General features: G+C 38.5%; 1 protein-coding gene across 1 annotated transcript in view; it reads right to left on the bottom strand.

Annotated features, from left to right (window-relative positions):
* The window catches only part of LOC101849077 (exosome complex exonuclease RRP44), a 27,864-nt gene continuing 2,581 nt past the window's right edge, over window positions 1-25,283 (bottom strand). The window contains exons 2-24 of the mRNA XM_005105674.3: window positions 21,280-21,555; window positions 20,446-20,508; window positions 20,177-20,271; window positions 19,741-19,922; window positions 19,314-19,384; window positions 18,742-18,897; window positions 18,061-18,225; window positions 16,248-16,370; window positions 15,772-15,909; window positions 15,023-15,169; window positions 14,412-14,528; window positions 14,026-14,127; window positions 12,978-13,042; window positions 10,450-10,534; window positions 9,687-9,814; window positions 7,792-7,878; window positions 7,051-7,207; window positions 6,072-6,292; window positions 5,385-5,475; window positions 4,832-4,909; window positions 4,039-4,197; window positions 3,043-3,165; window positions 1-747 (exon numbers count right to left, since the gene is read on the bottom strand). Coding sequence (XP_005105731.1) covers window positions 610-747; window positions 3,043-3,165; window positions 4,039-4,197; window positions 4,832-4,909; window positions 5,385-5,475; window positions 6,072-6,292; window positions 7,051-7,207; window positions 7,792-7,878; window positions 9,687-9,814; window positions 10,450-10,534; window positions 12,978-13,042; window positions 14,026-14,127; window positions 14,412-14,528; window positions 15,023-15,169; window positions 15,772-15,909; window positions 16,248-16,370; window positions 18,061-18,225; window positions 18,742-18,897; window positions 19,314-19,384; window positions 19,741-19,922; window positions 20,177-20,271; window positions 20,446-20,508; window positions 21,280-21,504 — 2,916 coding nt within the window. The 5' untranslated portion in view covers window positions 21,505-21,555 and the 3' untranslated portion in view covers window positions 1-609. The remainder of the gene's footprint in view (window positions 748-3,042; window positions 3,166-4,038; window positions 4,198-4,831; window positions 4,910-5,384; window positions 5,476-6,071; window positions 6,293-7,050; window positions 7,208-7,791; window positions 7,879-9,686; window positions 9,815-10,449; window positions 10,535-12,977; window positions 13,043-14,025; window positions 14,128-14,411; window positions 14,529-15,022; window positions 15,170-15,771; window positions 15,910-16,247; window positions 16,371-18,060; window positions 18,226-18,741; window positions 18,898-19,313; window positions 19,385-19,740; window positions 19,923-20,176; window positions 20,272-20,445; window positions 20,509-21,279; window positions 21,556-25,283) is intronic.

Below are 25,283 nucleotides of genomic sequence, written 5' to 3'. Positions count from 1 at the left end.
TACCATGTGTTTTGACGCTTTATTTTCAAGCAAGACATTACATATACGAATATATGCGTTGTAAAGGCATGTAAAAATAATTCAACAAGATCTGTGTTCATTTTCAAAAGGCAGCTCTCAACATTACTTAAGAGAGATGCCCCTTGCCAAAAGAACACAAAATACTATATAGACCAAAACAAAACATAATTTTCAGGCAGTTAAATGCGAGTTCCACAGGTTATCCTCTTCAGCATAAGTCTACTTCAAACTAATTGATTCCTTGATCTAAGATCGTATTGCCAGTGTCAGCCTCCTCTTTAAAAACAAAAGCAAAGTATGCAAGAAATTACATCAACAAGTCAGTGTTGTTAATGATGTAGGCTTTTTTAACTCTTTTCATGCACAAACATTTACATCATGTATTTAAAACTAGGTGTTAAACCAGCAATGTGTCATATCTCTAAAATAGTATTTATCCAACTGGTCAGTACATTGACTGAAGCACCAAATCTAGGTAAAAGTGTAAGGTTCCCCTTTTCAAGTCATTTCTTCATTATACATGAAAGTATTAAAATACATCATTAAGAGCCACAGAAATTATTTACAAAAGCTGCCAGGATTGAAGCCTTATCGCTTCTTCTTTTTCTTCTGAGGAGGTTTTCCGACATCTGCGTTCGATTTTGATGAGAGGGAGGTGCCTGATGACGTGTCCATCTCTTGCTGTTCGCTGGACTCGCTGGCAGATGGCACACTGAATCCTGGGACCTGAGGGGGGAGGGACAGGAAAGTTGGGGATGTTACTAATGTTGTTGCTATCAGGTGATCGGAGGGTGCGACAGACAGGTCCAATTTCTTTTCTTTCCCCTTGTTATTTCTCTTTCTTTCCTGCTTTTTTTCCTGAACTAAATGACCATACCAGTGCCTTGGGACTATAGTGTAGGGGTTAGGTGCTTCACTGCAGCACACAGAAGACCTGAGTTTGATTCCTATGTGGGGCAAAGGTTCATTGAGTACCTTGATCTTTCTGCTATGACATTATATCCCTCTCATTCTGAGTCAGGAAGCCCGCCTCCTAAATGATCGAAATTGTGTTGATGGGGGCATAAAAAACACCGGCATTATTCATTAAATGACCTTCATTGTGTCAATGCACTCCTCTTCATTCAACAAAACAAATAAGAGCCAGTGGCTGTCTGCCGCCGCCCCCCCCCCCCCCACCCCAGCTTGAAGAAAAGTTGTCAAGGGATTTTTATTTTTCACACTTATAATATTGGTTTCATATTCTTTCAACTGTGCAGAGGGGAAACTATATCTTTCCCAAGGAGACAATGCTCTTGAGAGCCACAAAGAATCCATGACCACTTGTTCACGAGTCGTGTAGTCTAACCACTCAAACACCAAAGCCATTATATCCTAATTCTTAAAACTTTCCCTAAACTTAATCCCGCCTAAATCGCCAGCTATTGTCATGCAAAAAAGAGGGATTTTCCTACTACTAATTTTAAGGGAAAACCTGGGTCGGCGATCCCAGAAAATAACAATAACAATTTTTCAAAATATTGATTTTTTAAATTTTTGCGGGAAAACATCCTTTGACATCCGTTCTATTGGGTCACAAAGACGAAACTGTTGAAAAAAAACACCTAAATGACCTAAAAGGGCATTTGAAATGTGCATAATATTGAAATAAAAATCCTTTAAAAAATTAATGTTTTTCCTGTTTTTCTCAAAATCTGCTTTTTGGCTTATATGTGACCTCCTTGGTGCAAGGCGTTATCAAAAACTACTGAAGCTAGAAGCTTCAAATTTGGCATACAAGTACTTTAAGATCTATTCTGGGTATCTGTGTGAGGAAATTGGGACATGTGGAAATATTCAAATTCTTTGGAACATTATACCCCAAAGTTTCTTCAACAGACTCTCTGGGGTCCACTGACTTTGGGCTCACTTTTTTATTTTTAAAGATAGGTCAAAATCCTCACATAGATCCACAGTCCATATATGTTTGCCAAGCTGTAGTTTTAATATTTTGTATGAAATTCTTCCGCACTAAGAAACAGGTTTGAAAATCCAAGAAGGCCACCACAGAGCACAGAGACCCATTTTTCAGAAAAAAAAACCCAACAAATTCACCCTTAGTACATCCTATTTACCTATAAACTTCTTTCACAATTAATTGAAAGTGAATAAAAGTCATAAATCGTTTAGAAAATTTTTCTGGGAGTGTACGTCTTCCCAAGAAACCTCACACAAGTGACATTATCAGCAAGACTTTTGCTTCAGCATGACTTGGTTTCTACTAAATTTTTTGTATCTCTATCCAGCGATTCCAGAGCAAATTATGTGGGTTTGAACCTAACCCTTTTCCCACCGAATTCTTGTACTTTTTTTTCTCTCAGAATCGAGCCTGAACCTAGAGAGTGCAGATCTTTTTTATTTCTTCTTTTTTTTTTAGGTAAGTGTTTAACGGTGCTCGCAACTGCATTAGGCCATATGAGCGTCCGGGACACACCAAACATTTTCAATTGGTAGGAAATTTTTTATTTCTCCTGGGTGGCAGCCGAAGCCTACTCTTATCAATTTTAGACCACCAAAGTATCTTTAACTAGCGCAACATGCACAAGGGACCTCCGAGATTTTTCGCCCTTGTCCCAGAAGGCAAGGAGTAGATCTTTCCTACCAGAAGATCAGGGGTGTGGTTCAAAGACAACAGTAAGAAGGAGCTAAGTAATAGCAGTAGAAAGGTTGCAGAAAGAATCAGGAGCCCAGTAGAGGGGCAAAGGAGGTGATGGGGTGGGGGAATAAAGTGGAGACAAAAGCAGATGTCAGAATAATTCAAGAGAGAAGGGAAAAAAGTGAAAGGAGACAATTTAGAGATGAATGTTTTTCGGTCGTTACCCTGATTCGAACCTAGGACCTTTGAATGAGAGGGGAAAACCTTAACTTCTAGGCCACAGAGCCCCTGCAGATCTCTTACCTAATGACAAACAGTATGGTTATTATTGCAATGGAAAGAACAAAATAAATGAGGTGGGCTTGTTTTGAATCACAAAACATTACCTGGGGCTTAACAAGTTTCAGTGACAACTTCATGTGCTGGACGTTTGACCGGTCGATACTGAGCTGAACAATGACAGGATCAAAGACGTGGAAGATTACATCCCCTGCAGTCTGAGTGCTCTCCTGGGAAAGACGACAAAAGAAAAGGATATTTATTGCACTGTTAAATAACTAATTCAAATTTTCTAACAAGATAAATAAGATAAGGACTAAAAGATTAAAGAACACCTCCATTTTTTAGTACAAGCCACAAAGGACAACCAAAGGCCAAATATATTTTATAATGTCAGTAGCCTCTGTGCAATCATTGCAAATTGTTTCCACCATATACAACACTCATTCTGTCTGGCATGGATTTTTATTCAACAAAAGTTCAATAGTCTCACTTAAAATGTGAAGATGTTGAGTTTATACTTTAGAAATCACAAACATTTGGACCTGGAGCTTCCTTTTCAAATTTTTAAACAGCCGCGCCCTTAATTAAGTCAAGCCGTACTCCTCTCGAGTGACCTTACTCTTCAGAGTCAAGGCAATTTCACCTACTTTTGTAACTTTATTATTCATACAAAAGAAAAGGGAAATTATGTTGCTGAGTACAAAACTTATTGTAAATATGCCACCTATTTTTTAAGCCATTACAAACATGAGCATCTCTAATTCTTCACTCTTCTATATACTAATGCCCTTAAAATGAATTTGTTTCTTAAAACAAATAAGAACATGAGACAAACTGTTACTTGTGAAACTGTTCAGAGTAAAAATGTCACAGAAGACATGAGTTAAAAAAAAAAATTCTTATATCTTTCAATATTATCACCATCAAAACATTTACACTAAGTGAGCACCTTTGGGTAGCAATAAACACACAATTTAACATTGTTCTTTAGAATTAAACAAGCAAACTCCTGAATTCAGCTCTCATAACAACAAAAATTGCAAGCTCTTATCGACAAATAGAGATATCATTTCCCCTGGCAAGCATTCTGAATCTGTTACCTCTTCATTGTAAACAAAAATGCTTGAGGACTTCTTGTTTTCATCATTGAGGAAAACGGTGCCTTCCAGACCGTACTTGGGGATGAGAACCTGCAGTGCATTCTTGCGCACAAACAGGACGTAACCTTCTTCATCCTGGATCCGTTTCTTGAAAAACAGCTGAAAAACATCAAAAGAAAATTTCGTTAACTCATCTCCGTTTAAACTTTTAAACTCCTTTCACCACTGAGTGGGTTTTTAAAGGAGGGGGAAGACCTGCTGACTGGAAAATCTATCTTCGAAAGAATGGGCAAATGAGTTGTGTTAACATACTCTAAACCTGTCCATCCAGAAATACATTTAAAAGGGCTTGAGCCCCGGTAGCATTTACTGTTGTCAAACACTTGTCAACTGAGCCATATATCATACTAAAAGTTCTTTTTTTAAATCTTTGACTTAACTTTTTTTTAAAGCCCATTCAGGATGTTCCATTTCTCAAATTATGGAAGGCAGTAGGCTATATTTCACTTGAGCATAGAGGCCAAAAAAACCAGAACAGAAAAGAAAACTACGTGAGCAAAGAATGGCAAAGGAACATTAAGATTTCATTCAATTTAAATCGATAAAAAGTAGATGATGAAACCATGTACGCAAAATAATATGCTCTTCAACAAAACAGTAAGTTCCCAGGATGATTGTCCAAGTAATGGGAGAGAGGTTGGAGGAGAAATATGAGCAACAAACTACGCTATCTTATAGAAAGTTAATTTTAAACACAGTGCAACAACCTAGACGAAAGAAAAGCTAAACTCACGTGTGTGTGGAGGTTGACAGAAGCTCTACCCGCATACTGTGCCATCTTGTGTCTGAAGTTCAGGTTGTTACACACTTTCTGAAATGCAGATCAGTCACAAGTTTAACATTGACCCTTCGAAACATAACACAAGACTCTTCCCTTGTTACAATTTACAAGTATTTCATAGAACAGAATAAACACAAAGAGACAGCTAAAAAGATTGTAATATAAACAGTTGAATGTCACATGCAATTATTCATCATAATGTACAGAAGAACAAGACTACAACATATATAAGAACACTGAGGTCATTTTCTTTCCACTGGAAGCGTTCCTTCAACAGGCACATCATACTATATCTATATGTGGACAGAACTCTTACAACCATTTAAAATTAGAAGTTTAACTTTTTGACACAATCACAAAGCAAAAATGATACAAAAAGACACTTACTACCATAATATTGTTCAAATTTTTCACAAAACTTGCAGTGCCACTTTCCATGACTCAGTCATAACCTACATAAGATTTACTGTCATAGCAAAAGCTGCAGAGAGGTCAGAACACTCACTTGAATTTTGGACTTGTCGAGGAGGTCTTGGTAGGATGAATCTGCCCCTATACTCACGGCTAACAAACGATGGGCAATGATGTCAGAGTACCTGGAAAATCGTAACATTCGTTTTGTGTGATCTTGTGAGACAGCAATTGGAGGAAAAAAAAGGAAATTAAATACAGTACATTTTGCACTGTCCAAAAATGATGGCTATGATGAGTATAAAGATAAATGACACAAAATAAAATGAACTATTCCTCATTTTTTAAACATTATTGCATTTTCTGCGAGTTTCCAAGTATATAGCATATACTAAGTACCTTGTATTTCCTCAAACCATATCACATGCTTCTTTTATTGATGATCAGTTCGCCTCAACAGCAGTTCAAATAAACAAGTGCCCAAAATATCTATTCACTCAGTTCTCCAATTGTTATTGAATTAACTCTTCACAAAAGAAACAACATAGATAATCCAACTGATTTTTTTAATTCTTGCAGAACATGACTCATTTGCTTTTTGTTCACTTAATATTCCAACAGAAATTCAAAGAATAATCCTAAGTAGGAAAAACAAATAATTATACAATTTAAGTAGTTCTATAACAGCATCAATTCTATCAATTCTGTAATACAACAATAAAATGCTGCTATTACCATGTCAGCAAACTAGAAGTAAACACGACCCTGAGAATACACTAACCGTCTGATCGGTGAGGTGAAGTGTGTGTAGACAGGAGCGGCCAGGCCGTAATGCATGTAGTCCGAGGGCTGCAACATGCCGCTACAGAAGTAGACAGCCTGCATCATACAGCGTGTGGTCATAATACGCAACATGATGTTGAAGTATGGGTTCTCCGGCACCACAGCTTTGTCCAGGCTGTCAGCGAGAGCTTTGCCAGAACTGACATCAATCTCAAAACCCTGTAAAACAGAGAAAGTAAGAAATCTGTCAAGAAGTGTGACATATATAAGGAGTTGACTGGGCATTTAAGATTTATTTATCTTTAGCCTTTTACCAACCAATGCTAAAAGAGGAAAATTCTAGAATGATGAGAAAAGATTTTCACTCTGTTAGACATGGTGTTGACCATTACCAAGAAGCATTCAATCCCGCATCAGGCCAGAACTCAGAGAAAAAAAAGTCCATTAAGGACAAGAAACCCATTTGTGTCCTATCCTCAACTTTCATTGTCGCAGATAAAATTCATCACCAAAAGCACTACAATGGTCGGTGAGGGACAGGTGAACTTTTTCTCAAGCTTTGTTTCCCTAGTGAAAGCAGACAGGTAAATAAAACTTTTTTAAAAATGCGGTAGGCTACAGAGAATGTAGAGAAATTCAGCATTATACTTTATTATACTTCATACTATACAAAATTCAAACCCACCTTGCAAACAACAAAAATGAGACTGCAATTACTTTGACAAATTAGACAAAAATCTTATTTTATTTCAATGTTTTGTCCCCTCATTGCATCATTCACATCTTTGACTGTATAAGAGTCATGCAAACACCAATCCTCTGTATTTGAAGTTTAGAGAAATGCGCCAGCACAACAATGTTATCTTGTTTTCCCATTCCCAGTTAGCCACAGACCATGATAACAGACAAGTAAAAAGCTGTAACTACAAGTGGCTCCCTCTGACAATCTTCACCAATAACAAACTTATAATAATAACCTTTGACTCTGCTGCTTTGATGACCGGGCCAAAGTTGGAGGATGGAGGAGATGGATGACGTCGGAGCAGAGCGTTGTCAGGGAACTCATGGAGAATTTTCTCAGCCACGGCAACGTTGGCCAACAACATGAACTCCTCAACCATTGAGTTTGTTTCTCTGAAAGGAGACAACAACAACAAAAAAAAGGGGTAAAATACTGTCCAAGAAAAACATAGGAGGAAAAAAACCAAGGCTGATCATGAAAACTATTTTCACAAAGAAGAAAAAAATGCCAGAATGTCAGCATGTCACAACAATTTTATCTAAATGGAAAGACTTCCCTCATTTCCATTACAAATATTTTTTTTGTCTTCCAACAGTCTCGAGACTCAGCAGTCTATGACAGCCATTTTGTGCTCCCATTTAAACTTCAATAAGGCCCTCTAAAAAGCTACAACAGATTAAATTATAACCTCCTCTCAATTCTCTTCAATTCTTTCATCGCTGTCCATTCTTGGTCTTATCTAAATGTAGAGGAACATTTGAAATACAGTGTGGAAAAGAACCGTGCTAGAGATGGTCACATGGAGTACAGAAAATAAATAATATAGACCAAAACAATATCAGGAAGATGTACAGAAGAAAACACCACAAATCATATTCAACCTTCTATAGGAAGAGACTGCTCATATCGTTCATAAACACATGTAGGTTATGTGTGCAAGCACAATCTACATGAAAACATTAACCCTTCGTCTAACCTCAACTCCTTGGTCTGTACATCAATCGGATCGTGTGTTTCACTATCCACATGGAATCTCACTTCTGTAGAAGCCAGGCTCAGAGCACTGAAAAACAAGAACACTGCATTACTGAAACATCTCTTTATTACTAAAAATCTACTAGATCAAACAGGCTGCAAAGGGAAGAGTTATTGTTCGCCACTATTAAATAACAAAAATCCATCAATTGATTCCAGACTTACCCTTTCTTTCAATATAGCAGACACAAAAGACCCACATTACAATCTACAATGATTGAGGCTAGAGTATAAAACTAAAAACACAAAGAACGGACACAGGTATAGCAGAGGGTGGATTCAACCAGACTTCACTATACACTCACTTGTTGGACAGTCTTGCTCAACATGTTCACAGATCATGTGAGACACACAGAAAATCTGAATTTGAACATAATATGTTCATACACATTTGCATTCAAGGAGACTTAGAAGAATTTTATGTGAAAGATTTGGATCCAACAAAGAATAGCAAAAAAAAAAACCTATGTACATCACAAGATTTGTTTTTTCATTACAGTTCTTAGAAATGAAATGCATGTAACACAGAATTTTCTTGGTAAAAGTAAAAGAGAAGCACATCAACAGCACCGCAGTTATTTGTTTGGCATGTCTATTACGGCACCTGCAATGCAATGAAGTCATGTAAGTGCCGAAGGTTACAGGTGTTACAAAAGAGTAACAAACACAAAAAAGGAGTGATAAGGACCATAGAAGTTTGATACGAAAGAAGGAGCAAACCACATTAGAGCTCTCACACAGTCATTCAGAGTTGGGAAAAAAAAATTATCACAAGCAGAACCTACCACAGGCATCTTCCAACAACCTGCCAGAAATTTCTTTAAATACTCACATAAAAAAATGGCAATTGGCAATACAGTAGTCTCCGCCTAAGATCCCGGTGCTCGGGAGCAAGGAAAAGCGGGATCTTGAGCGAACCGGGATCTTAACCGACAAACCCAGGGAAGAATCTATGGTGACCCCTGTTAAGGCTCACAATCGGTAAAATGGTCTCCCTCCACTTACAATGAGCTGACGTGCCCCCTTGGTGGGTTCATGGCATATGGCGAGCAAAGAGTGGTTAACCTTGATGACCTATCACAGTGCATAGTGGCATGAGACGTGCCATTTTCACTTATTATCCTTTCATGAGTCTCAAGATCTACGCTTATCCAGCTGCCCCTCCCCTTTACCAGTCAAAAATTTATAGCTTTCTATCTCTGACCGTGCCCCCCTCTCCCCGACCGTCTTTGTCGTTACACCCCAATACGCTGTGAACGCACCAATTAAAATTCAGTCTGTCTCGCAAATTCGGGAGTAGAGACAACTGCTGCAATGGTCACGGAAGAGTTCACGGTTCTATGTGATCCTGCCTGGAGGGAATGTGTAGGCCCTACCCACCCAGCGAGTGATGTAAGTTTAGGGGGAGAGCTCAGGTGTGAGTGTGATGTGAGGGGAAAACAAATGTGTCGGTCAGTTCACACCCCGGTGTGATCCCGTCTGGGGCAAATATTGTATCGCTCCATCGAGTTTTACAACGTGTATGAGATCACATTCACGATAGTGGCTGATCTTTGACGCGACGGACAGTTTATTGATGTCAACTTTCCACTCTTGGTTGATCAGCTGTCCCGCCCGGGTTTTTGATCCGCAAGTTATGATCTGAAATGCGGGAGCTTAGCCGAATGTAGACTTTCAGAGTGAATCAGAGCGGGATCTTAGGGATGACTTTCATATAGCAAAAATTCTGTTATCTTAAAACGGCGGGATCTTAAGCGAACCGGGGTCGTAAGCGGTGGGATCTTAGGCAGAGATTACTGTATATGCTAAAGTGATATCAGAAAAATGAAAAAGTACCCATTATCCAATCTCTTCTTCTTGAGAATCTTTGCCAGTGAGTTGAGGCCCCGCAAGCTTTTGGTGAGGTTGCCGTGATCGTTTTGGTCATCAATTCTAATCTGAGCTTGAGCATAGGTTAATGATGCCTGAGACAAAAAAAAACAATGTTTGAATTATTCAAGACAACAGCTTCCCATCTCTTGTACAAGATAGAACTTATCAACTTCAAACAAAAGAAGTAAAACTACAAAAAATAATTCCACAGCAATAACAGAAGTTATGAACTTGTAGAAAACAATAATTTTGGGAAAGCCTGAAACAAATAGAAATTATTAGAGGCCAAAATCTTTCCTGTGAATGATTTGAGGGTTGTCGTGGGTTTTTTCCCCAACTACAAACTTGATTTAAAGTCAGAGCATTTCAGTACAACATGTTTAAAAGTCTTCTTCCTTCCCCATATAGCATTGACCCCCAACAATACCAACATACCACAAAAAGACAGACTGAACTCAGTTTCTCAATATTCAAACACAACTTTGTCAAAAAAGACAGCAATTGCGAACCGTGTCTTTAACAAAAGGAGCATTTTATATTAAAAATATCCAGTTACAGCATGTTAAAAAAAATGTTACTTTCAAGTCTTATTGTAAAAAAAAAAAAATAGTGTACAAGAGTCCCTACTCCATCCCTTTTTCAAATGTGCAATCCATAATAACAGTTTATACATATGTGCCTGTAAATAGTATGAAAAAGCAAAGCTTTTTTAAAACCCATTGCATACCTTGGAGAGTATAATGCTCTTGGTAAAATCTGTCTTGACAATATCAGCATCTTTTGTCATCTCCCATATGACTGAGAAAGCAAATCTGGAGAGAAATATTTTTGAAAAGGGTACAAAAATAACTTTAAAATTTAGCATTTATAAACCTCAGTAGTTGATACTGTCACAGAACATACTACTCATATTGACAACAACTATATATATGAACCTTTGCCAATAGGTGGGGGTTTCTTCATATATGTTACAAAATCCTTTCCTATTCCCCCCAAAAATGGTGCTACAGCTTTGAAAATTGTATGCGTTGTGCTTAATATGATGTTTCAGCTATGGGAGCAGAGAAATAGAAGTCGGGCCATCTGAAGAAATCTTACAAATATTTTTAGTTCTGAAATCGATGTATTTTTAGAATGCAAAACACAATGCGTCGAGTTCGTACTTTTTTTGTCGTCAAATTCAATAATGAAATAATCGCTGAGAAACTCGTCCTTCTACACTTTTACTACTACAACAACAACATTATTTGTGGTGCTATATCAGGAATAATGATAACTGTAGCTGTTTTTTGTTTATGAGCCTTCTAGATTTTCATTTTCGAGCATAACTCGGGTAGTCATTTCGCAAGGCAACTTCGATTCCCATTAACTTTGTTTCTATCGGCCATAATGGGGCCCTGGAACGAGCATAATATCGTACAATGTTTACTCTCTGGCCTGACTGATTCCGAAGCTGTGATCGTACATAATTTTGCTGAAAACAAATCCTGTGCTGTGATGTCTCGTGCTGTCATTATTTGTTATGTTCGAAAGTACCAATCAGAAAACAAGAAATAATAGAGATGGAGGAACGTGCATTGTTCGTGTCGATCCATTCAAAGAGTACTGTTGTGCGATATAAGACGACGAGAAGAATAATGATGGATGAGATGAACCCATTAAGTTTTCTTATGTCGTCATCAAATCTTAACATGTTATGTTAGAAAATTTAAAACAAGTAAAGATTAACATCGCACTGTGTTCCAATGGTCAGGTAGTGGTAGATCTAGATGTAACCGCGTGTGCTTTGCTCGATGTCAACGGGAGAGGAAAATTTGAAGTAAATTGATATGTTCCAAAATGACGACAAACATTTATCCACATAATGATCGAATTAAAAAATTTTTTTAGTAAGAGTATTATGGCACTTGCAACACAATAAGGTCGTATAAGTGCCAAAGATTAGAGGTTTTACAAGCGAGTAACAAACACAAAAAAGAAGGGGGAGAGATCAGGACGATAGATGTTTGACAGGAAAGAAAGAGCAAACCACACCAGAGCACCGGCCAACCACCCACGATTAAATTCGAAAGAGATTTGGTATTTTGCATAGAGTCATAGTAAGTAAAATAATTAAGTGGCATTTTTTTTTTAATTAGCATGAATTATGAATCAAACAGAATCTCCTGACCTGTTGTTTGCCAAAATTTCCAAAAAATGAAGTAAAATACGAAAATGGAAAGTTTTTCATTTCTTTCGGACATAACTATGATGACCCAAATGCAAACACAAAGACATTCAGAATTTCTTTTTTCTGTTATTTCATATGCTCTCAATGTTTGAAAATTAAAGCAATTAGAAAACTATTAAAATAATTTTATGTTCCGTAAATTACTTTTCAGGTATTTTTCATTTTGTGTCATCATGGTTATGTTCAAAAGATATTAGATCTTTTGCAGAGATTCATAGTAAAATGTGAATTAAGTGGCATTTTTTCATCATTAACATGCATTGTGTGTCAAACTGAATCTTCTGAATCGTTGTTTGCCCAAATTTTCATAAAAGAAATTAAGATATGAAAACGGTAAGTTTTTCATTTCTTTCAGACAAAACTATGATGACACAAATGCAAACTAAACGGCATTCAGAATTTCTTGTTTCTGTGATTCTCACCATTTCATACGCTCTTCATGCTTATGTTTGAAAATTAAAGAAACAAGAAAACTTAAAATAATTTTGTATGCACAAATTCTTTACAAATGTGTCATCATCGTTATGTCCGAAAGAATTTGACTTGACGTTACGTAACGCCAGTTACACAACTTAGCATGCATGTCTGAAGGTCTGTAAATACATGTTTTTGTTGGAGGAGATATACATGAATAGAAAAATTCAAGTAAAAACGAAATATTAAAAACTTTATAATCAACCCTCTGTGCTATATTTTAGGGACTCACCCATTGGCAAAATCTCATATATAATAACAAAACAATATTAACACAAATAAATATAAAATCACTACAAAGTCAAACAAATTTTCAATATATCACAGCATATCACACTCTAACAATGTAATCCCAACAACAGATCGTGAAAAAGGAGAAAGCCGACTCCGTCAACAGAAGACAAAGTAATAATAATATTACGATGAGAATGCAAAACAAAAAAAATTAGAAAGTTGAAAAATGTATTGTTTCACTTGAACATTTTTATAGTAACAAGGCCATACCCTATTAATTGAGAAGCACCAAACATACGTGAAGTGCTAAAACAAACCTGAAGACATCACATCGGAGGGAACATAAGTTGGAACTGAGCAGGTCCGGCACCATGTCAATTCTCTGTCAGGGATGAAGGAAAAAAAATAATGAAGTAAAGAGTAACAACAGAACAGATACTTCAATCTTGTTTGTACACAAAGGCATGACAGTATCCATGAAAATAGGTAAGTCATTGCAAATCTCTTATATTTCTTTCAAGTAAATGCAGAACCAGCCTCATATCAACATCAAAACATAAAGATGAAGCAATTCTATAGAAGAATGCAAGAATAAAAAATGAAGTTCATTTATTTCGAAATCCACGTAGAAGAAAAATGCCACATAAAAAAAGCAGAAATGTGCATATTTGAGGCAGCGTGGTGGAATCAGGCTCGAGTCATTTTTTGGGCATATTGAGTTATTGGTATCTTAAAGCTTGTTCATTTGTCTTGCTTTCAATGAAAAAATTACCCATCCATCTTCAATAGAAGTGAAGATATTTTGGATTGAAGGAGGTGGGGGTCACCTGGTTTAAGAGGTAAGATTAGCGAGAAAATGGCCGACAAAGCCTGGAAAATTCCAAAGCTGGAGAGTCCATGGAAAGTGTAAATTTATATTTTTGTGCCTTTAATCAACGTTTTCGGTGAAATCCTCAAAGGAATGTGTTTGTAAATGGACATAAAAGGTGTTTAGCCAAAAAACAATTTTTTTTTTTAAATTGCCAAGCAGGGAGAAAACTGCTGTTGTCTTCGATTTCATTATTTTGACGAGCGCCTGATTCCACCACGCTACCTCACATATGTGCACTCACATAAAAACAAATAACTGCCAATAGATTGTAAAGCGCAAAGACCTTGAGCTAGCTGCCGAGTGGGGATGACACATCATTCAAGAACTTGAGTTATGTAGAGGAGTTATCAATGCTAGCTACACACTTGACTTGTTCATATATTATCGGTTACGTGATTTTATAATTGGAGATCTCGGCTCATAAACAATCTTACAGTGTTGGATAGGGCATTAAAACATACTTTTCCCAAACAATGAAGCAATTTTGCTCATACCTTGTCAGTGAGATAGACTGTAGTACCCCTATTGGCTGCCTCTTGGTCCAGAGCATTTCCTGGTCTGATGAAATGAGACACATCAGCAATATGTACCCCAACCTGTCAAAAAAAAAAGAATGTGTATATGACAGACAACGACAATGACAATGACAATTTTTATTCATCTCGCAGGGAGAAATTTGTCTTGGTCGTTAACAATGGCATGTTAAGTAAGAGACAAAGAGATCGAGTGAATAAATACACATGTGTACACAAACATGGGTAGGAGAATGTAGTTGAGTTTGAGACACCATCAAAAATCACACATTTCACATTTTTGGAAGGAATTACACCCCACCCTGTAAATAAAAAAAAAAGTTCAAATAAAATTTCTCTTGGCATACCTCATAATTTCCATTTTCAAGCTCTCTGCAGTGCAAAGCATCATCAATATCTGTGCATCCAGGAGGGTCAACACTGCAAATGTCTAAATGACGCAGATCTCTCCTTCGCTTCTCTTCCTGGATAAAAAAAAACACAGGAAAAGAGAAAATAGAACAGGCAAACTAGACCTAATGCATTAAAAGATTCAAGGAGGAAAACAACTACACTGTACTCAGGGCTGAAAAAAGTTCTTATGGTTTGACATATATAAAAAGAAGCCTGAGAAACCTTTATGATAGCACCCAATAAGTAGGAGCATTCCTGTGATTCTAAAAGTGTGCGTTATGTCAGTGAGGGTAATATATGGAAGGATGACAGTCCCCTTCTCTGTGGTGTTGATACCCTTTATAATGGGGGCAAACTTTCTTTTTAAGCATTATTTCTTAAAGCATCGAAATATCTAACAAATGTCTTTAAGGAGCTTGGGTGCAAGAGTCTTGCATGCTCAGAGAGTGATAGCTCAAAGGGTTAACATTCATGGCAGAACAAAAATGACAACCTATGGAAATATCTACCACTTTATTTACAGTTCAATGCAGAGATAAATGACAGCACATTGAAATATAATTACCTCTTCTGTTATTGTCCATGGCATTTTGGGGAGGAAACTGAGGACAGCTTCTGAGAAGTTGGCGTGGGGAACGTCGTGTTCTAACAGCAACACTTCATTCTCTGTATCCTTGTCTCCAACCTCCCCCAGGCAGCGAACAAAATGACCCTGTCAATAAAACGATGAGGGTGAGCTAGGTAGGAGCTTGATAATACCTCAGAACTATTGCTTTTATATGCCAGTAAATGTATTTACTGGTACATGCAAATTGTTACACTTAAAATCAACAATTTGTGTAAGAAAAATTCATTTTTACAAACCCTAGAAAAAAGACATGCTGAGGAGAGGGACGGTTAAAGAAAGGCAGCATCCTATATTAATGAAACCATTAAATTATATACAATGTGTACGAGCCTTTGGAAATAATATATTTTCTTAGCATCACTTAGCACAGTGACGGAATAGATATAATATAGATTGTAAAGTGCATTGGACTTGCTGCTGAGCTGGAATTTCCACTATACAAATATCACCTTACTGCCCATGATCAAACCTATGTAAATAACAAGTCAAACAGAAGTATCACATCCAGACGAAGTCCAGAAAATATTGCTTCTTTAACATCTCATGGAAACATAACTCCTTTCTTTCTCAGATATATACATAGCTTTATCCCTTCATATCTGATTGAAAAAAATATAACTTTCATTCCTTTCAGACGTCCAGTGGGGAAATCTTTGCAATGGAAACTGAAGTCAAAGTGTACTGACCAGCGGATATCTCGAGTTCCTGGGCCAACTGTCTATGGCCACAATGATCCTCTTGGACATGAGAGTCTGTGCCTGACGAGTCTCAATTCGAATTTTGGGAATTCTTTTCTCTGCCGGAATGAACAAATGACGAGTCCTCTGGAAGAAAAAATTCAGTACAGATAAGAATATTTCTGAGAAAGTAGTTAGTTTTTTAAAAATTTAGAGTTTTATGGCACCTAAAACACAATTACGTCATATAAGCGTCAAAGATTAGAGGTACGACTAGATAGTAACATACAAAAAAAAAGAGGAGAGATAAGGGTGATAGATGCTTGCTGGGAAAGAAGGGGCAGCCCACACCAGAACACCTGCCAACCACCCACAGTGACATGCACACACAAACACAAAAACAATAAATATTTAGTCTACTATGTGAAATGCTGTGTAGGCAAAAATATGCCACGTCACAAGCAAATTATCTGTATATGTCATACCTCCATGATCACAGAGGGCTGCAGTATTCCACAGTACTGTCGCCAGTTCCGCTTGATGATGCCAACCACATGCCCAGTTGGCTGTCTTAGCTCTTTCGGGACTTTGTTGCGAATAAGTGTTTCCTAAAAAGAAAAAAAAAATGAACTATATTAAAGAAACAATTTAATGCAGAAAGTAAGTGCAATAGTACCAGTCCAAGATGACCATGCATTGTCAATAGACCTGCATGTGAGCCTCAACCAGATTGTCTGAAAATTTTGCGCCCCCCCTCCCCCCATAAGAGCTTACGTGGGTGTCATAAGGAAGGGCTTCCGAGTAACGAGCGACCACCCCAACAAACACAATAAAGAAGAGACCTAACCCTAGGCATACCCCTCAAAAGAACCTGCAACGGGCCTCATGTAAAAAGGCCAGCAAAAGTCCAAAATTAAAAAATTAAAAACCACACTCCAAAACAAACAAGGAGCATGCATTAGTATGGCCTAGACCTACATCTACATTGCTAGATCTACATCTAGACTATAGTATAGTATAATAGGGTTTGATACAAACACAATTATCAATAGAATTGGAATGAATCCTCCATATAGATCTAGATCTAGATCTAGATATCTAAATAAATCTAGGTCTAGATTCTAGGTCGAGATCTTGTAGAACAAGTGAACAGGAATAGGCCTTGAACTAGATTCTAGAAATAAATAAATAATTCACGTTCCTGATAAAATGCTTTTTTAAATACTACAGCACAACCTATGATAGGGTTTGACACAATAGAATTGGAATATGAATCCTCCATTGAGGTCTATAATGATCTATAAAAATCTAGATCTAGATCTAGAACAAGTGAATCGGACTTGAATGAACCCACATGATCTGAACAATTGAATTTGTCCACAAACAAAATTCCAAATGGCCGCTCGAGCACGAAACTGAAAGTAGATAATTTAGGTCGTCGTCCTTTTGCGTATTCGCATTTCTACCTGGGTTCCGACAATTATGTCGGAAACGCCGACGTCGGCACGAAAACGAAAGTGCCGACAAAGCCGACGGGAGAAAAAGGGGGAGCTGGCAGTTGGCCAGGCCTCGCACTTCGCACATTGACTGATACAGGTGGGCCTAGCGATAGCATTGGCCGGCTCGCGGGTCGGGTCGCGATTGTCGGATTTCAGACGATTGTCGGCAAACATGCAGGTCTATGTCAAGGAGAAAAGTGATCATCTTAAACAGGTGGTGCTCTTGGATAATACCATTATAATGTAGATAAAACACAAGAGGGGGGGGGGGGGGGGGTTCCTTACAGCAGGTTTGACTTCATATTTTATATAATCTGGTAATGAGTTAGTGCTTGATGAAGCCCACGTGGGACGTTCAATGTTAATAACAATCAGGAAACGACAAACGCAGTTTTTTAGACACCTGAATAGACATAAGGGTCTTGAACATCTAGCTCTCATTGGCAAAATTCAGGGCAAGCGAGACAGGGGTAGGCCCAGAACAACATACTTAGGGAACCTAAACAAAAGAGTAACAGGGAAAGATCAGGGAAACGTAGCTTTTTTTGAGAGCATCCGAGCAAAGGAATGAATGGAGAACCATGATCACCGATGTCTGTCGCAGATCTGGCACTGGATGATGATGAATGAGTGCATGATATCCCTCCCAGTGTACCCCTTATCTAAGCAGAAAGAATGACATTATATATGTTCTAATTATTTTAGTGCTAGTTAAGTGATGTCCAAAAGTCTACAACTTCAAATGCACAATGAAGAACTCATTCGAATATAATTGAGACGATGCAGCTGAGCTACCCACCGTATCTGTCATCGATTCATTTGCCTCATCCTCCTCGTCTTTGGCATCATCCTCTCGCATCACCATCGAGGACGGACAGCTCCACTCGGCCTCTGGCAACATTTCAATGACCACATTGTCGTCGTTCACAGCTCGGTTCAAGTTGTACAGGCCTTGAACAAACACCTGCAAGAAAGCAAGGTGGGAATATACATCAAAAACTTAACTTATCTTTTCTATCTGTACTAAAACTGCTGAACAAAAACATGGCAGCCTATAAAAATGCAGCAAGGAATAGGACCTCATTCGTACATAAAAATAAACAACACAAGCCTTTCAAACTCAAAGAATATTAATTTCCATGTTTTAAACCTGAGGTTTCTGAAGACAAAAAGTTGTTTGTATACTGGAAAAACTTGCTGCATGTTTATAATCGGATTGAAATATCTTACTCTCAAAACTGTATCCTGTGAAACGAAATAAAAATTTTCATTGTGTTCTTAAAATATTTAAGTTAAGAAGGAGGTACATCCTTCAGAAAAACAGCGCAAAACCGACTTTTTTTCACACCATACCTTTCGACACAACCAAGAAGGGATATTTCTAAAAGATGCAAACCCATGTGGCACAACAATAATTCTTATCAGAATAGTAACAAGTATCAATTCATATCTCTATTTTGTCAATTCAACCTATTATTACCATGTTTTCTTGATCTCTGACGCTGACATTAGCTTCCAAGTAATTCTCTCGACTGATGAGAAGAGTGCCTTGAAGGTACTTCCCAGATCGAATCCCTTTCTGGATCTCTGCCAATCCGAGGTGCTCAGGAAACAGAGTTTTTCCCCCAAAGTCACTCTGGAGGGAAAAAAAAATTGAACAGCAAAATACAATTTAAAAAATATGCCAAACCACTGTATGTTTTAACTTTCCTAAAAGCCGAAAATATACTGTTCAATCTCTTCCATCATAACAATAAACAAAACAGCATTCATGGGAGGAAAGAAACACTAAGTAAACATAAAGAGTATGTTATTGCCACTGTCAAATGTATTAACTTTGTGAGAAACAAAGAAATGTCTTCATATATCTTCCCAGATAAAATTCTCTTCAAAAAGTAATGTAGAAATACCATAAATTTCAGATTTCTAACTTACTACAAAATTCGTTAAGCATCCACACCAAACAAGTTTTTAACCTTAAAATTTTAATGGTGAATAGTCCCCAAAACTCTACCAATAGTCATGATGTCTAAATTGGTGACCTATCCTTACCGACTGGTTCAGAGGATTGGCCAGGCGATCAATCAGGGACTGGTTGGACAAACTCTTTACATAGTCGTGAACTGAAGGTAGAACAGAAAGAATCACAATGAGATTAATAAAAGTATTCCAAAATGTCACCACAAATAAAACTATGAACACAGTAAGACTCCAGAAAAAGTCTGTAGAATCATTTATTTTTTTTTCATTTTCAGGTTGTAAACAAACCGAACAAAACAACATGCAGTACACTTTTTTTTAAAAGATACTATTTCTTGGTATCATCTTTGATAGAAAACATCTCATAGATATTAAGCCATGACGCATTTACAGAGAATAAGTTTCATACTTACCGAAATTAAAACTCACAGATTACCGTCATGTAAAGAAAGCAAATCAAATCCTGCAATCGAGATAATAATTCAACCCGTAAACTTACCAGTAAAAGCCATCAAGTCCTCAGCCACAGCTTGCTTCCTGTTATCAGCATCATTAGTCAACAGAACAACTTCGATCCCTGCCTTAATCAAGTGATCTGCATACCACCCTACTGCTTTCCTGATGGCGCGATCATTGCGGTCATTTGCAGACTCTTTCGGTTTCCTTTCCACATATGTGTGCCTGAAATCAAATTCGGGGATTCATTTCACAAGAAAGACAGAATTAATATTGTCTCATTAAGCTATACAACCTCTAACAAAAATGAAATTTATCCATTTATCTGTCTAGGAAGGATCCATTACTTCATCATACAATAGAAGACTAAATGTGTAGCATATTACATAAATCTGTCAACAGTAATTATACGTATATAATCAGAATAAAGCAATGCAAGATTAAGTAGAGTTAATTATGGCATGACAGACCCTACTTACATGTTGAACTCATTGCAGTAGGTGTAAAAACATTTGGCAGAGTTGCAGAGCATGTCCTTCACTCGTTTATAGATAGGTGCACTTCGGTGACGAATCTGCAAAGGATTGACAAAAAAAATAAAATTTTAAGGTAACATATACCAACAAAGAAAGACAACAACGTTTTGAAAGCAATATTTTAAAAAAGGATTACATGAAAAGCTAATTACCATAAAGCAGACAGCAAATAGAGACAATAACAATTATCAGTAAGACAAAAAGTAAAATACCTCATCCAGGACAATCTGTAAGATTATAACATTCTTGACACTTGGATCCTCCAAAATATCAATCTGCAAAGAAAAATTTAATAAACAAATTAATACGATTTTCAAAAGAGTAGCTGTGAAGAATTGAGTATACAATATACAACAGTGGTTAGGCTACAGGACTCGTAATCGTGAGGTTGCGGGCTCGGGGGTTCGAGCAGCGGGCCCGACGGTGTGCCCTTGGGAAAGGCACTTTACATGAATTTTCCCCACTTCACCCAGGTGGGAATGGGTACCCAGCTATAGACTGAAAGATCCTGTCAGTTTGTTAGAGTTTGAGCGCTTAACCAGCTGCTTGCACTGCATGCTTCCCAGGAAGCTGAGAATGTTTCTAAGTGTTCTATGGTCTGCCGGAGTAATTTAATATAGTGTAAAGCGCATAGAGCTTGCTTTCCAGTGGGGACATGCGCTATACAAATGCTATTTATTATTATTATTAGATTTCAAACAAGATTTACACAGTCATAAGCCTGGGTATCCTTACAATGACCTTACAATAAAGAAAGCTTATAGATGGTTCATCGGAAAAAAAGTATTGTGAAACATGCCTTTGTTTTGTAATAATTCAACTTTCTATATTGGGGTAAAGAAAAGGGGAGTATTTTTGGTGTCAGTCCACATGACAATCTATCTGACTGACCATGGTCTACCTGTGCTAATGGCAATTGGTTAGGGAAGGATTAAGGTGTCAAGTAGAACAGTAGCATCATAGTAGACCAACCATATTTTTTTCAGTCTTCAAGAACATTTAAACATATGTAATGAAATATTATATAATTCTAGTACATTAGTTACCTGATGCAGTACAACATTTGTGTCTGGTACTATGTAGTGAGGAACTGGCACAAGCTTGCTGTCGCTGATTGGCTTCTCTTCCAGCGGATATCTGTCAAGAGCCTCACAGTCCTTGTCGCAAGCAGGAGAGCCACAGGAAATGTCATCACGCAAATAGTGCTCCCGCACAATCTTCATAACCCCTCCACTCTTTGTTTTCTTGATGAAAACCTTGTTTGTCAACATGATGAGGTTGTTACTTCAGAGTCCAGTACCTGTGCTTTTTTAGTTTAAAACCTGATGGCAAAAAATAGTATACCATTTAGAAATTTGCAAGTGCAACACTACTACATTGTATCTTTCACATAGAAAGTTTACTCAAAACACTGTTCACCAGTACTTGTGAAGATCTGTTGACACTTCTGGTTTTACGTAAAATCCCCCAACGACAGTTATATTATGTAACCTCCTTAAACACCCACACAACTCACTTAGAAGCTGAGTCCGAATAAATAAAACATTTTTTTCGGACCCGAGTCCGGCCGAATAGACAAAAATTATATTCGGAGTCTGAATAGAGCTGGCCTTACGACACGACACGTAAAACCAGAATTAGATCTAGAACTAGAATTGCCTACTACATCTAGATCTAGGGCTGTGTAGTATGTCAAAGGTCAAAAGACTGCACTCTCATTAGATCTACCCAATGTCAGTGTCTAAGTACACAGTAACAGACTCCGGGATGGGGGGGCATTATTGATTATTTTTAATTTTTAAGATACACTCGTAGAAGAGAGAGAGAGAGGGGGGGGGGGGGTGTGAAGGAATCCTGTCAGACTTGTCTGAAATCTCATCAAAGCTTCAGTCAGACACTGCTCAGCTTGACCATTGTGTCCATTTTGTCATGGCAAGTGCGAACACTCACATTAACCAAACCTCAGCAGTGTCTAAAAAAAGAACTGGATGAAAAACAAGACTGCAGATGTGAGAGAAAGTGCAAGTGTGATGAATACAAACATGAAAGATGTGTTGGATAAGCTGGTGCTGTGCTTGGAAGAAAGATTTTCTGGCACATCAGAAGGTAAAGTTTTGAAGAGTGCAGGGATATTTGACAGGACAAATGTGCCTGTAATCGACAAAATAGATGAGTTGAAAGAATATGGTGAGACACAGATGAATGACTTAATAGTTCATTATGAGACTGCTTCAACACCAAGGATGCTCAACACTGAAAATAAAGAAAGAGGCTTATGTTTCTCTCCGAAAGTCAGGGCTTATTACCTCTGAGTGAGAACAAGACAAGTGAAGAGGAGCATCCTTGGTGACTGAAGGCATTTGCTTTTGAGAGATGTGCTTGAAAAGATCATGCTTATATGTCCCAATGGTCCTGAGATCAAAGAATTCAACCCAGAACCCTGCATTGCCAAGTGGCAAGAGATGTGTCTCACAAATAGACGTCCTGATAAAACAGAACTATTCTCTGAAATCATCTTCTCTGGTGATATTTTTTTTTTAATCACTTGTTTTTTCCCATAAGGGACAAACAGTAAGCCAGTCTTTTTCTATGTTGTGTGAGCCAACATATTTTCAATATTCTGATCATCTAGTGATTTACTTAGTTTTCATTCATGATTTTACAAATTTTCCGATAACTCTATACTTTTGCTGAGAGCAAGAATAAATTGTATTGTTATTTATATAAACGTTGTGATGCATGATCCAGTATTACCACCTTTAATCAACAAAATGATCACCTATAATTTTTGCCTTGGTGCCCCAGAAAATTTTTGCCTGCCCTCCTGAACACCTAATTCAAGCCCTGTACTTCCACCACCACTTGTCTTTCAACATGTTTAATACCAACAATTTCCATATTAACTTTCACACTTACACTTTGACTTAGGGTCCATCTTTAATCTAGATTAGACTAGATCTAGAATCTGGGCTAGATCTAAATCTAATATCTAGAATCTAGATATCTAAATCTATATAATCTAGATCTAGATCTCTAGTAGATCTAAACTCGCCCAAAAAAGTCAAGGAACAGCTTGTGTTTTCACCTGTCAAATTCAAACTTCAATATTTCACAAACCCGTTAAGATCAGTCAACCAAACTTGGCACACACACTGACGACTAGACACAGTTTGCATGTACTGCAAATTTGCCAGCACCAGCCTCATAGCGACGGCGCAGGGCACTCTGAAACACAGCCGAAAGCGTATAAAATGGGCTAAATTTATCTGACTCAGCAACATTGGCATAGGGACTGTTAGCTAAAACTAAGCTTGGCACGTGCTAAACAGATGTCTTAGCTGTGAATATTGCTCACTTACAACCCTTTATAAGCCAGCGTTTTTCAGCCATGTTTCATTACAACACGATGGTCCAATGACGCTCGCTGCCTGACGTCGACAGAGGACGAGCCCTTACCTGGCTCCAAGTTCCCAGTTGTTGCACAACTTCTTGGGGTGTCCCCATCAGTCATACAGAGGCTGCAAGAACGATGGCGAGCAACCGGAAGGGTCTAGACAGGCCTCGACCAGAACCGCCCCGTTTGACCAACAACAGCATCGACCGGTTCATCGTCAAACAGGCCGCGATGTCACGAACCACCACTGCAAATGTCACCAAGGACCAACTACGGGTGACAGCCAATGTCCACGAGAGCGAGGAGACGGCAAAGAACCGTATTCGTATAGCCAGGTTCGCTTCTCGTGTCCCTGCCAGGCGCCCAAGGCACAAGCCGCCCCGCAAAGCAGCTCGCCAGGTGTGGCCTGCTCGCCATTTACAGTGGACACGACGTCAGTGGTACCAGGAGGTAGTCTTCTCGGACGAATCCAGATTCAACTTGCTGCACCCAGACAGGCAAGCCCACGTCTGGAGGTGCTGAGGAGAGCTGTTCCACCCCGAGTGCATCCAGCAGGTGGCGCCCTGCGGTGGAGGGTCCGTTCTGGTGTAGGGAGGCTTCTCAGCTCACCACAGGTCCCCATGTACCATATACAGGGCAATTTGACCGCGGCAAGGTACAGGGAGGAAATCCTGCGTCCCTTTGATGTTCCTCTCCTGCATCAGATTAGACCCCAGGTTGTACGCAGGACGACAATGCCTTGGAACATCGACATCGCGCACGCATCGTGGTGCACTTTCTGCAGTAGCGAACTGTCAACCGCATGGTCTGACCAGCTTGTAGTCTGGATTTGCACCCAATAGAGAACATATGGGATCACATTGACAGGTAGATAAAAAGGGACAACCACCCTCCTGCAAAAAACCTTCAACAACTCTTGGGCTACCTCGTCCAGGAGTGGTAGAACTTACCCCAAAAAGTGGAAGGACTTCCGTAACGAGCGACCACCACATCAAACACAATAAAGAAGACGCCTAGCCCTAACCCTACCCTTACGCCTTACCCCTACCCCAAGCCCTCAATTCTGCTCTGTCTCATAGTGGTCGCTCGTTACGGGTGTCCTCCCCAAAAAATTCTCCGAAAGCATGTCCTGTCCATGCGCGATGCTGTGCCGAGTGTTTGATAAAACGGGGTGGCTACACCCACTATTGACAATGTTCATGAAGAACTATGGCTGTTCAGACTTTTGAAATCCGACCAGTGTGACTTCTAAGGCTAAACTCATTTTACATGAGACATGAGAACTTCTCGTTGTGTTGAAATCTGAAATTGTACACATTTAATCTAGAAATATCTAGATCTAGTACAGAATCTATATCTAGATCTATATCTATATCTAGATCTAGATCTAGAGAGTCGAAAGCATCTGAATGGGAAGATTGGAGAATACTGGACCACTCGTACATTATTGCGCGAGAATGTGGGGTAGGTGGGGGCGGAGGAGGGGGGTTCAGGGGGATCTCCCCCCTGACAAAATTTTAATGAATAGATCTACCGGTCCTACACTCTCCATTGAGAGATATTAAAAGGGAGTGTATACAGACCCGGTAACCGGGAACAAAGTCACAAAGTATACAGACCCGGTAGGGGAACTCTTTTGTGATTTCGGAGTTTCAG

This window comes from Aplysia californica, unplaced genomic scaffold, assembly GCF_000002075.1.
Source record: "Aplysia californica isolate F4 #8 unplaced genomic scaffold, AplCal3.0 scaffold00485, whole genome shotgun sequence".
Taxonomy (NCBI): Eukaryota; Metazoa; Mollusca; class Gastropoda; order Aplysiida; family Aplysiidae; genus Aplysia; species Aplysia californica.
Note: the sequence above shows the minus strand (reverse complement) of the source record. Positions and strands in the feature narration are given on the sequence as shown.